Genomic DNA, 14,087 nt, shown 5'->3' on the forward strand with positions numbered 1-14,087 from the left:
GTCAGATAATACAACTATATATCAACATAAACATTTATGAGTCTAATATTCTAATATCTGATAATGAATGTAATATAATGACTTCCTGATATAAGTCCCATTACATTAAGTCACAATAACCTGTTTTTGCAGGTTTCAGTCCTCCGGCTCCAGGGTAGTATCCACCACCGTATCCACCATAACCAGCTACGATAAAAAAAAAAAAAAAAATCAAACAAAAATGACCTTTAAATGAACTTGAATGACCACCTCAACATACACTCACTCAGTGTCCATCATTCTATTCAACTATAACTATTATTTTCTAAGTATTATTACATACTGTATTTCTTCTGTTTCTCCACATACTCTATTACCCTTTAATTTATTCATGTTCTTCAATAGTCAGGACCCCATAGGACCATTATATAGCAGGTTTTTTAATTGGGTGGTGGGTCATTCCCAGCATTGGCAGTGATGATGACATGATGGTGATGCATGGTGGTATTGTATGCTGTGCTAATATGAGTGGATCAGGTGCAGCAGTGCTGCTGGAGTTTTTAAACACCTCAGTGTTACAGTGTCGTCAGAAATATCCAGGCAACAGTGTCCTGTAGGCAGAGAACTGTGCAGCAACAGAGTCAGAACTTTTTTCTCTGACTTTGCATCTACTAGTTGGAGCAGCTAGATAGGATCATTTGATTCAGGAGTGGGTAGTGAGTCTGTACAGCGTTTAAAAACTTCAATAACTCCATTGAAGCTGGTGAATATTGCTTTTCAGCATTTTTAATCATGTTTAGCCAATGTTATTTGTATTAGAACACTGTCTTACACACCATACACCTTCAGATCATTATATTGATACACCGTATGGGTGAATAGAATAACTCTGTATTAGAACACAATACTCACCTCCAGGTCTCAGTCCTCCAGCACCTAGGCCACCTGCACCCAGACCACCTGCACCCAAGCTCCCATAACCTTAGAGTAGAACAAAAAGGAGAAACAAGTATTAGATCAGTTTTTAATGCTAGTGTATAGAGTATCACTCATTTTGAGGAACCCCCTCGCCCATCTATCTCTCTTTTAATCATGCTTCACTTCACCTCCCAGGTTTCATTACGAGTTTTATTTGGCAGGCAAAACAATCTTTCAGCTCAGACTGTAAACACCAGATGGGGCAGTTTAGCAATGTGTGAGAGAGAGAGAGAGAGGCAGAGGGTACTCGTGGACCGTTTGAAAGACGTCTCTTTGGCTGCAGGAAGAAAGGAGTTTGATCTTATTGAATATTTACGTCAGGATCGTGTTCTCTTCCCACATGGAAATGCTGCACAAACCAAGGCATGTGCCAGATTGCATTCTTGCTTTATGACTCGGGGGGTGGGCGGAAGAGAGGGACGTTCTTGTCTGTCGGCTGTGCTTCTGCCACCATAAATCAGAGAGCGAAGCACTTCTAAATCCTACTACTTAAGCTTATAATAGTGAAAAAGCAGTGACAAATGGAAAGAGAGGAGACCAAGCATGTGTGACATTTTGAGTCTCTGATGATTACGCTGAGATGGGTTTTCTATATCAGTCATGGCCAAGAGTGCATAAATTAGGAGAAAGTCTGAATACCCTATTGTCTTAGATAGAAAAGAAGAAGCAGGAGAGTGTTATACAATGAACGTGATACATTCCAACCTTGTGAAGCACGAGAATCGTGCAATTGCTGTGAAATATTTGATCTTCAGAAGAAGCCTTGAAGGTGATGAACCAAAGAACCTGATAGAGAAGCCTTGGGCAACCCCTTCACTTGTCTTGTGTGCAAATTCAAGGTAGTAACTTCTGTACCATTAAGAAAAATAAAAATGTACTACTTCTCTGTTGTATTCAAAAAGTTGCCACGTTTTCTTACAGCTTTTAGGCTCTCTGGCTCAGAGATACAAGTCATGGAAGCATTCAAAGCAATGAATCCATGTCTGGTGTGTAAATCCATTCAGAGATGCCAAACTATACTAATTATCTGTGGTTTACAGAACAATTCCAGAGTTTCTTGTAGCGTTTAGGCTTTCTGGTGTTGAAATTCAATGTGTGGAAATGTCCCTCACTGCAAATGATAGCATGAAGGAACTTCGAAGGCGATGAACCCAAGAACCTGATACAGAAGACTTTTGGCTTCTAGGGTAATCCTATTAATGAAACCTTTCCAGACTGTCTTGGTTCTTGGTTCCAACTTTAAGGCTCTGTGGTGCAGAGATGCAAGTCATGGAAACACCCCTCGCTGCAAATGATAGCCTAAAGATTCCTTAAAGGCAGTGAATCCAGGAATCTGATGGAGGAGCCTCGTGTCTTGAGGAATCTTGTCTGTTGTCTCCGGTCTGTAAATTTAATGTAGTAACTTCTGTAGCATTGAGGGACGTCAAACTATACCAATTCTCTGTGGGATTCAAAACTTTTCCCAGCTTTCTTGGAGCTTTCTTGGAGCTTATAGGCTCTCTGGCGCAAAGACGCAAGTCATGGAAACGTCCCTCGCTGCAAATGATAGTATGAAGGGATTAGAAAAAGGAGGACTGCTTCGTGATTGATGTCGTCTCAAAGACATGCATCGACTAACGTAGGGCCCATCCCTAAACTTTCTCACATACTGGAGATTCATCAGCAGCTTAATAAACGCCTGATAATCTCCCGAGAATCGGCCCAGCACGTGGAACAGGCGCCGAGACGCGGGGCGCCTGCCATTAGCTAATGATGCACTGTGAAGCACTCCCCTGGTTTCCCTATGTCAGACAGCGAGCCTCCCTCAAGCACCTCATGTATCGCCCAGGCAGCCTAACTTTCCCCAATGGGCTCGAGGCCAAGCCAAGTCCGGCTGGAATGTATTACTGGCTGCTTGTGTCGTCTCCCTGAAAAGCTCCGGGTGCAACAGGGTTATCGGCCTATAATTCTACCCACCTGCACTAATTCATGAGGGGAGGATAGGAGTATGAGGAATATATCCACTAAATTAATCTGATGGGTGGTCATGTAAAGCTTTATCAAAGACCCTCATTGGACTCTTTGGACTGAAATTAGCTTTGATTTGTTTTCACCAGTTTTTCTAAATTTAAGACAGGCTCCTCTGAACTGCAGCCCTTCACATTGTCTAAAGTTACAACGAAACGTCCAAAGTAAAGGTCTCAGGGATTGCTCTGAGGAATGCTTCAAACATAGATAATAATGTTTTTACAGTCTTTCCATTCCTTTTCAACAAAATAACAGCTCAAACTGGTCAAAATGATTAAGACAGTTGACCAACAATGTGTTTCTCAGCCAATATCTACAATTAAAACAAAAATTCCAAAGTAAAGGTCTCATGGATTGCTCTAAAGAATGCTCGAAGCGTAGATACAAAGATTTTTACAAGTCTAGGCAGCTTAAACTGGTCAAGTTGATTAAGACAGTTGACCAACAAAGTGATTCTCAGCCAATATCTACAATTAAAAAAAAAAAATCAAAGCAAAGTAAAACTCAAAATGGTCACGTTAATTAAGATAGTTGACCAACAAAGTGTTTCTCAGCCAATATCTACAATTAAAACAAAAATTCCAAAGTGAAAGTCTTGTAGATTGGTCTAAAGAATGCCCGAAGCGTAGATACAAAGGTTTTACAAGTCTAGGCAGCTCAAACTGGTCAAGCTGATTAAGATAGTTGACCAACAAAGTGTTTCTCAGCCAATATCTACAATTTAAAAAAAAAATTCCAAAGTAAAGGTCTCATGGATTGCTCTGAAGAATGCCCAGAATGTAGATACAAATGTTTTTACAAGTCTAGGCAGCTCAAAATGGTCAAGTTGATTAGGATAGTTGACCAGCAAAGTGGTTTCAAGCCAATATCTTCACTTCTGAAGTAAAATTCCGAAGTAAAATTCCACAGTATCTGAAGAATGCTGGAAACATGGATAAAACTAAATAAAATAGCTGACCAACAAAGTGTTTATTTTTTTAGTCAATATCTAAAGGTCTCTTAAAGGTCTCAGGGTTTGCTGTAAGGAATGTTCAAACCATAAATATATATATAAATGTTAAAACAACAGGTCACCTCAGGTCCAATCTTGCCTTGCATTGATTGTTAATTAACAGCTTGCTTGGAAATGAAGTGATTGGACCCCTGCTGTAAATGCATTCATTTTTCATACGCACCACTCGCACCACTCCCACGCCTCGCTGATTAACCAGATGATTGCACACCAGTCACTGATTTGTTCTGGCTGCGATGCTGGCCAAATGAGTGTTGCCTGAGTTTATGCACAAACACACACACATATACACATACACATGCCCCACAACAACAATTACCCTAATCTAGAGCAATGGGAGAGAGAGAACAAAGCTGCAGCAGAACAGCAAATCATTGTGTACTGCACAGAGAACAACAGGGCTAAACAAAGTGAATACATGTGCAAGACTAGGAACACTTTTCAACAAACAGGAGTGAGCTTGAGAACATTGACCAACATCAGACACATGAAAATGGAGAATGGAGATACAGTAAGCTCTGGTCTGGTCATGCACTGTGTCTGTGCAGTTCTAGGCCTAGCCAGAAGTTAGCAGGTGAGCTCAGAGTCTATGGCTGTCCAACATTTACTTGGCCAAAGTCAATATCAGGGGCAAGAGTTTCTCCGAAGCCCGAGCATGAAAAGTTTGGGTAAGTTAATCCTCAGTGTAAACAGACTTCATACTGAGGGAAACGAGATATGAAAGCATTCTACTGAGCCCGTGTCTGAACAAAGTGGCCACAGGGTGTCTGAAGTGGTGAAACTGCAGATAGAGGGCGCTAAAGAGCTGCAGGGATTTACTCATCATCATCTACTGTAGGTATGTTTATCTACAGGGGTTGGACAATGAAACTGAAACACCTTGTGTTTTAGACCACAATAATTTATTGTATTGATGGACAGTTTTGGTGGAAACGGGAGAGTTGAGGTGCACATTGAATTTTGCCGTGATTTGGGCAGCCGTGGTTTATCCAAACATCCCTTTCAGACAGCTTCCTCTTACAGCGTCCACATTTAATCCTGTTGGATGTGGTTCGTCCTTCGTCCTTGGTGGTATGCTGACATTACCCTGGATACCGTGGTTCTTGATGCATCACAAAGACTTGCTGTCTTGGTCACAGATGCGCCAGCAAGACGTGCACCAACAATTTGTCCTCTTTTGAACTCTGGTATGTCACCCATAATGTTGTGTGCATTGCAATATTTTGAGAAAAACTGTGCTCTTTCCCTGCTAATTAAACACTCTGCTCTTACTGGTGTTTAATGTGCAATTAATGAAGATTGGCCACCAGGCTAGGCCAATTTATCTATGAAACCTCCCACACTAAAATGATGACAGGTGTTTCAGTTTCATTGTCCAACCCCTGTATCTCTATCTCCCCATCCATCCACCTACTTGACTATTCATTCTAGTTGAATGTCAGTCTGCATGTCTATCTACTTACAGACCTACCTACTTTCCCACCCTTTATCTCAGCTGGAGATGCTGAAGGTTTTAATTTAAGAGAAGCTGAGAATTCTGTGGCTCTGATCCATAAGTAACTGACAGCAGCCCCAGCAAAACCCACTACACTGCCCTGGAATCCATGACACAGATCTCCTGCAGATCACAATCATTTTCATTAACCTGCAGCCCTGGCGAGCCAAACGAGCCGGAGAACACACGGAACACGCAGAGTCGTTTTCTTTTAGAGCCGCAATCAAAGAGCCCTACCACTAAATGCTCCAGGAATAAAGCTCTAACCACTGCTTGCTGGCATGTTCACTACAAGCCCAAAGGCCTAGCATGACATTTAGGGGAATTGATTGCAACCATGGAGAGAGAGAGAGAGAGAGAGAGAGAGAGAGAGAGAGAGAGAGAGAGAGAGGTGGCACAGCACTTGGCAGGAAAGTACTGAATTAGTCTCCTGTCCTTCTTTTCCAAAGAGAAAGCTACCCTTAAGGTATGTTCCAGAGTGACTAAACCAGGACATGATGTTTTTCCTATCACATATGAAGTCATGTGAAACGCTGGAGCTACATAACGAACATGATTTTGCAGGCATTTTTTTGATAGGGTTTTCATGAGTCAGCACTCTGAACTGAAGGTTGGGTCGTTTGAGGTGAGGTTTTAACTCACAAAACTCAGAAAAAGTTCAAAACCTGGTCAACCTTGGCGTCACAAACATGATTAGTATGTTTAGATTCTGGTTCTACGTTCTGCATGGAGTGGTATCTTTAGTTGTAGATTGGGAACTACTAGATTGTGAGGTGTTATCTTGTGAAAATGGACAGCACAGAGTGATTACCTGCAATATGTCAAAGGAGGCATTACCACACACAGTCAGGGTTCATATGGTCATGAAAAACCAATTTGAAAATAGCAATTTCCAGGCCTGGATAAGTTTTGGAAAAATAAAAATACCCAGGAAGTTTAGGAAAAGTCATGGAAATTTGGTCTACAGATCTTTGTGTTTCAGTTTATCGATGGAGAAAATCTATTTTGAGCCAGTAACACAATGGAGCTCTCATTTTATTATTGAAGATTGTGTGTCAGGTTCATTTTAGACCTACTATAATCAATTTCAATTATAGTTTTATTTGATTTTTGGTGTTATTGTCCATGTCTGCACTGATGAAAATTTGTCTTGAAGGCATGAAAAAGTAAAATCATCAAGAAAAAAAATCATGGAAATGTATTGATAAAAAGTGTATGAACCCTGCACAGTGGATAGTGCAGTGGATGGTTATGTTCGTGACCAGTGGCATCTGGCTAAAATTGTCCATGTGAAGCAATTCTGGCAGAAATCACATCCATATTCAATGCAGGAGGCCTTCCACAGTTCAGTGCACCATTCTCTAGGTTCCATGGGGCATGGCAAAAGTCACGGGACATGCTATAAGTTCATGTCCCATTGCATGCCCAGTCTATTATGATATGGAATAACCCTTACTATATATTGGAGGCATGTTGGAATAACCATGACATAACTAGGTCATGGATTTTTCTGTGTTATTTTTTTACTTAAACTGTCAGAGCTGCTGTAACTAGTTTACTACATATCATACAATATTGCAGATATTTTATAATTGCAGATTATTTTCAAATCAGATCACATTTTGTGCATACATAAAAAACAGTTTTTAAAGCAAAGCAGAAACTAAAGTCTTTCAATAATATGATGTATATTCATATTAGACTTTGATGTGCTGTAAAAAAAAAGCTGTGGCGTGAAGTTTGGGATTGAAATCAAGTTTACATCACATCTTATACTGTTAGATTATTGGCTGATTGCAAAGAAAGAAAATAGATAAATGACTTCTGCACACTCACTGTCTCTGAAGCTGGGGTCACTCTATGAAAACAATCATACAATTCCAAGCTACTGTTTGTTTTCTTTGCTGTCAAACATGGTGGTGGGTGATTCTTGACCCTCAGTACAAGAAATGCAAAAAGAAAAATCTCTTTATACTTCAGTTGGTCTGCTTTCTGACTTTTTGACTATGCCGATGTGCATAAAAACACTGTCCAACCTCACTTTCCATCACTTGCCAGCAGTGTTATGAGAGCTGATCTTATTGTAGAGCAACATGCTGGTCTAATTATGAGCTCACACTCCTGCGTAGTGACGACGACAGTGCTACGCTTCAAGGTCTCGAGCTGCATTTGTTTTTCCCCTCATGAGTCACTGGTACTGTCAGTGCATGGTCCCAGAGCTTGCGGTCTGAAGGTGAACTGCTGCCAGAGAGCTCCGGTTCTCGGCTACATTACACATAACTGGCAAATAGAGGATCAAGTCATGGTTTTGATGTTTGAAATTATGGAGAAGTTGGCTTCAAGTGTTGTGTTCAGAAGTATTGGGACACCTGCTTACTTATTGTTGCTCCTGAAACCAAAGGTAATAAAAAAAATTTTTTATAATGCTTTTGATGAAGCAACTGTCTCTCCTGTCCAAGGAAGTATTTTTCAGAGGTTTGATTGCTTCAGAAACAAGAGCAACTCGATGGAGTGTTCACTATCATTCCAGAGAACTTTACTTTTATACCTCTCAATATCCAAGACCTCTCATTAGGCATGGTGCCAATACATCTCTGGAAAAATGAAGAGACCACTTCAGTTTCTGATTTTGATATTTATAGGAATATGTTTCAGTAACATGAACATTGTTTTTTTATTCTATAAACTATAGACAATATTTCTCCCAAATTCCAAATAAAAATATTGTCATTTAAAGCATTTTTTTGCAGAAAATGAGAAATGGCTGAAATAACAAAAAAGATTCAGAAATCAATATTTGGTGAAAAACCCCTGGTTCTTAATCACAGTTTTCATGCATCTTGGCATGTTCTCCTCCATCAGTCTTACACACTGCTTTTTGATAACTTTATGCCACCCCTGTCGCTTTGGACAAAAGTGTCTGCCAAATGTAATGTAATGTAAAAAAATTACAGTTCAGCTTGGTTTTAAGGCTTATAGTCATCCATCTTCCTCTTGATTCAATTCCGGAGGTTTTTAATTTGGTAAAATCAAAGAAACTCATCATTTTTAAGTGGTCTCTTATTTTTTCCAGAGCTGTAGGTTTATCTCTATGTTACAAGCCATGCAAGTGTGTCTTCTTTTGCACATATGTGGAGCTTAAAGTAGCCGAATGCAGTCTTAACCCCTTAACGCCTGTTGTTGCAAATATGCGACTAACCGTTTGATTCAATCAACCTGCCAAGATAGCGCCTGCATTCCCCCAATGCCTGTGCATATTCGCCACGGACCTAGGAACCTTTGACAATTTACAATTCAAATGAATCTAGAATTCAAATTAATGAAATGTTTCCTGTAATATTTGTGTATATTGTGTTGGTGACAGTAATTGGTGTTATTTATTATTGAATGCCTGCTGTTGGGTGCATAAATAAAACATTGATTTTTCACTGTTATATTACTCTGTTATTGTTATCTTAGTATGGACCATTATGTCTGCTGTAGCAAATTTGCAACATACCAAATTTACCCCAAATAGACCATATTGCCTGTTGTTGCAAATTTGCAACATACCAAAATTTCTATTTATTTTTGTGCAAAAGTGAAATTAATAATCTCAACAATATTTACTATCTACTTAAAGGTAAAACACACATGAAACATTTTTTCATATACAGCTACATTAATTCAGGCGTTAAGGGGTTAAAAATACATTTGAAGTCGCACATACATTTAGACCGAATTTGTTATTGGAGGCCAAGCCTAAATCTGATTGTACCCTGCCTCAATTCCTGCTTATATGAACTCTCCCATCACCATCAATGCCCCCAACTGACACTAGGACCATGAAAACTAGCACATGCCTTCTCTAAAACATGTGAGTGTCAACCGAGTATTGCTGGGCCAGTACTCTTGGAGGAAAGCACCAGATCCCCATATATGATACACTGGCTAGCAGACACCTGTGCTCACACTTTTTTTTTGAGATTCTGTCTGGTGAACCAACAAGAGCCAGGATTTGAACCAGCAAGTCATGGTGAAAGCACCTTAAAGTCTTGTCATACTTCTTGTGAAGACAATGTTCTTGGCTTCAGTGAACGTTGATTTAATCACAGGGACTTCATTCTCAGTGTTGCAAACATGAAACCTGGGTGAACTCCATGGCCAAAGACACTACGTGACAATGCCTGTGATTGTTAAGGAGCATAGACATATAGAATTGACGAAAAATCATACAATTTCAAGCTGCTCTTTCTCTGCTCTTAAACTTGGTGGTGGTTGATTCTTGACCCTCAGGTCAAGAAATGCAAACAAAAAACCCTCTTTATACTTTAGTTGGGCTGCTTTTACTTGCCAGTAGTGTTATGAGAGCTGGTCTTGCTGTAGAGCAAATAGAGTGTAGAATGTACTCTCACATGGAAGTGTAGAAGCCTTTGGTCTGCTGGACCACTCAGAAGCTCAGTCATTGATGTAATTGCAGGGACTTCATTTGCAGTGTTGCGACCATGGAAGCTGGGCAAACTCCATGGCCAAAGACACTACGTGACAATGCCTGTGATTGTTTGGGAGCGTAGGCAAACAGAATCGCAGAACAAGTATGCCAGCTTAGGTATTTGAGAAGGCACTTTCCCATGGAAGTGTGTAGAAGCATTTGGTCTGTTGGACCACTCAGAAGCCTAATCGTGTATTTAATTAATTGATTGATTCCCAAATTAGGCTGTAATGCCCCCTTTTCAACCCTGCCAGCTTACCGCTGTACCTCCAGATTACCCCAACCCTTCAAGATCAAAACCGGGACAAATGGGAGCAGCTGTGTGGCTCAACCCGAGATCCTACACCTCCACTGTCATAATGAAAGATTATCTTCTGCTGAGAAGTACACTAAACGTCTCCACACTCTAGGCGAGTTCTGCATATTCGGCATGCTGTGTTCCTTCACTGTTTCTCATATTTTAATAAAAGCCTTGCACAGTTGGTTTGGCAGTGGTGCAAGCCTCTGGGCCGTATTGCTGTGCTCATTTACAGGCAGTTGTAAAATGACCCATTGCACTTGTGTGCATTACAACAAGCCTGCCCCGCCCATGTGACGCCTCAGCAAATCTGAAACGTTAAAGTCCCCCCACTTCTGCCCTAGTTCTTCACCACTTGGGGCCACAGTTGCAGTGTAGGAGCCATCACTGGCCTGGACATACCTACAGCTATGGCTTTAGCTATGTAGGCTTAATATTTTAGGTTTAAAAAAGGTTATGACAACTGGCCTGGTTATGTGTTTCTAAAAAATAAAGTTTCACTAGCTTCACCAGCTACTTGGCAACCAACCTCCTACTTTACTAATGACAATTTGCTGAACACGGCCTCTTTGGAGCTAGCATTTACAACGCTAAATCATTCCAAAAGTCCTCTGTCATAAAGTGATAGAAAAAAAAAGGCACGACATTTGCGAGAACACATTTATGACACATTTACGCAGGCGTTTATGACACCAGCTACAGGGTGGTGAAACACATTTTACCGATTGCAAAGCAGGTTCTCATCCCCGTCCAAACTTCAGGGCACACCCAACCCATACGATGACCCCCGTCCACTCGCCCACCCCTCTTTTGGAAGGGGTAAGTATGTATGGCTTACAAAATCCCTCACAATGCAGCACATTGGCATAAGTTCTGGCCACAAATGTCAGCTTTTTTGTTATTTATACGGTTGTGAAGAAAGCTTCGGTGCAAATCATGCATCAGAAAAATGTCAATAAAAGAGCCAACAGCACTGGTATGTTCAGCTGGCGAAGCGTGTCCAGATGGTCCACACATGCATGCATGAGGTTCTTGTAGGCCATCTTTGTTCAGCTGACAAGTGGGCTTGAGAAATGATGCAGTCAGTAAACACGAGCTCGAGCAGCGCAAGATCCAAGATCTAGCCCTTCTGTCTTCTCTGGCTTTCTCTGGTTTGAGGAGGCCTCAGTGTTTTGCTATTACTTCCACATTAAGCAAAGAAAAAACAGGATTGATAGGGATATTATGGTGGAGAAAAAAGCAGAGAAAAGAGGGGAAAAAAGGCCATGATGGTTAACAGGTGTCTTCTTTTTTCTTCTTCAAGCAGATTGAATCTGATTAAATATATTTCATTCAAAATGTGAACAAGGTCAAGAAAAAAAAGGGTCATCCACCATGATGAAGACCAATTAAGAAGATCCAGAGTGACGTCCATTGAAGAGACTACAGAACATAATGTTGAATGTAAGTAACACATTAATAATCTGCTGCATAGCTGAGGCTATTCCAAATTCCAAAAACGTGCATACACAGTACATCTAGAAATGTAATAAATGAAAGCCAGACTTTAGAAAAGCAATCAGTTTGATCCATTGCTTTCTTTTTTTACAGCCTTTCTTTTTTTTCTCAGTATATATCTGCATTTCAAACATCTGTTATTCAGACCTCAGCATAGAAAGCCTAATGTCTATTATGACCTAAATACACAGATATCCCAGAGCCAGCACAGACATGTAGGCCTAGACTAGAGCATTCCCACATGATTATTATTTTTATTTGTATTTTTTTTATATTCCAAGACTGTCAAAACACTTTAGTTTTTTTTAAGCTTTACTTTCAGCTGAGGTATTGTGAAAAACAAAAGAAAAACGAGAAATGAATCACACACTGAACGTAGGACCATGTTTTGATGATGACCATATTGTAGCAAATGGCAAGGCAGCGTGCAAACTGTTGAAATATATTGGGACCGAAGTTTCCAAATGAATAGTGAGGCTGCACTTTCGTCTCCGGCCAAAATGGATATGAAGAGCGCTGCCTATCCAACAAGGTTGGCAGGAACCGAACCTTTTACCCCGTGACGGTACCCCTGACGACTAGCGGCAAGAAACATGGCTTACATTAACGGCTCTGTGGATCGACCCTCGGTGCGCGCAACGTTCCCAAACGCACGCCCAACTGGGACGTGGCAGTCAAAGCAAACAAGACCCGAGGAACTGCGTGGGAACGACTCGCACGCCTTGAAGTGTATTGATAGAAAATGAGAACTTTGCTCCACAGGCTCTGCTCACCGTCCCAAGGTCGCCTGCTCAATCCCTCTGGGTGGTGGGCCGTGGCAGGGGATGAGTGTGGGAGGTGAGCGTTGGTGTTTTGCGGGTGGGCGGGGAGAGTGAGGAGAATGGGGGGTAGGCGGGCTTTGGGCCTTGTCACTGTGGACTCGGGCTCAGGAGGGGCCATTACTCACAATCAGAGGCCAGCAGCGAGCAACTCGAGGACAGGTCTAATGAGAAGCACATGTGCTTCACGAGACACCGAGCTGCCTCCCAACTCATCTGCCTGGCTCACTCTCCTCTTCCTATAGCACTCTTTCACTCGCTTTCACTCGCTTTCACTCTCATTTGCTGGTTTTCTTCACCTCTTTAGGTAAAAAGGGCTCTGCTTGCAATGGAGGACCTTCTTCTATGTCATTTTTTGCACCATATGAAGAACAGAATCACTTAAAGCTTATTATTTCCCCCACTTTTCCTTTTCTTTAGTTCCATGGAAGCCAAAAAAGGTTATGCCTGTAAAAGCACCAACATTAACTTGTGATTGACATGTGATTTCTGCTATGTGAGTCACTTGTTTGCCTGTTTGCATGCACAATTCAATCAGTAACAGTAACAGTAACAATCATTACCACCCATCACTTCACTTTCCACTTTGGGTGATAATGTCTTCTATGACGTATTCCTGGGACATTCCTGTGGCACTGTGGGACATCAAGTAATGTTAAATTATTGAACAACTTCATCCATCCATCCATCTATCCATCCATCAATCCAGCACCCACTATTAGGCCTCACACAAACTTTGATAATACACTTGACCTTGCCATGAGCAATCTGGCCAATGTTCAACCCAAACTCAATCTCACAACATTGTGACTTCATCTGATAGAGGCATTTGTACATACGGGTTTGTGGCAAGTCAACAGATGAGGGAGATGTAAGTACTTTCAAACAAAGATTTAAGTTAAGCATGAACTAGCTTAATGTAAATATGTGTACGCTCAAAATAGACGTGGTCTGGTCAGAAACTACTTATTTGCATAAAAGTGACAGAGCCCTTAAATGTCTCATTCTGAAAGGGACTGTTATGTTTTGTATAGCCCATAAACCTATTCTAACTTGTGTAAAAAAAGGTATAATATATCCACTTTTATTCAAAATACAAAAATTTGTGCTGAATGTAATCAGTGTAATCACGAAACTATATTCTTTCAGAGATGCTCTCTCATACATGACAAAGCAGAGGACAAATTTAGATGTTTAGATTGACATTTGTTCTGGTTGCTGGGACACAACGGATCCATCATCTTGGCTGTCACTATGCCAGCAGCAGAGATGACAAAGATCGCTCGAGTGGTTGCAAAAAACTAACAGACAGTGCATAATCTAGCATTGCATTGTTCACAGTGTGAAAAATAGCATTTTTTTGGTGCGCAGGGCACCATCAGTCATGCATGTGCTTGAGTTAATTTATTGCCGCCTGTATAAACTGTTCAATAAATCGCTCTGAGTGTGTCAAGACCTTTGGTCTGATGAGACAAATAAATAATAATAATGTCTCCATAGAGATTTGAATTGGTTCTGAATGTGAGAGCAGG

General features: G+C 40.9%; 1 protein-coding gene across 50 annotated transcripts in view; it reads right to left on the bottom strand.

Annotated features, from left to right (window-relative positions):
- Positions 1 to 14,087, bottom strand: part of elna (elastin a) — a 115,526-nt gene that overhangs the window by 57,576 nt on the left and 43,863 nt on the right. For all 50 annotated transcript variants that reach the window (XM_049478690.1, XM_049478693.1, XM_049478715.1 and 47 more), the window contains exons 6-7: positions 892 to 960; positions 121 to 186 (exon numbers count right to left, since the gene is read on the bottom strand). In XM_049478690.1, the coding sequence (XP_049334647.1) occupies positions 121 to 186; positions 892 to 960 (135 nt within the window). The remainder of the gene's footprint in view (positions 1 to 120; positions 187 to 891; positions 961 to 14,087) is intronic.

Source organism: Astyanax mexicanus, chromosome 4 (assembly GCF_023375975.1).
Source record: "Astyanax mexicanus isolate ESR-SI-001 chromosome 4, AstMex3_surface, whole genome shotgun sequence".
In the NCBI taxonomy this organism is placed as follows: Eukaryota; Metazoa; Chordata; class Actinopteri; order Characiformes; family Acestrorhamphidae; genus Astyanax; species Astyanax mexicanus.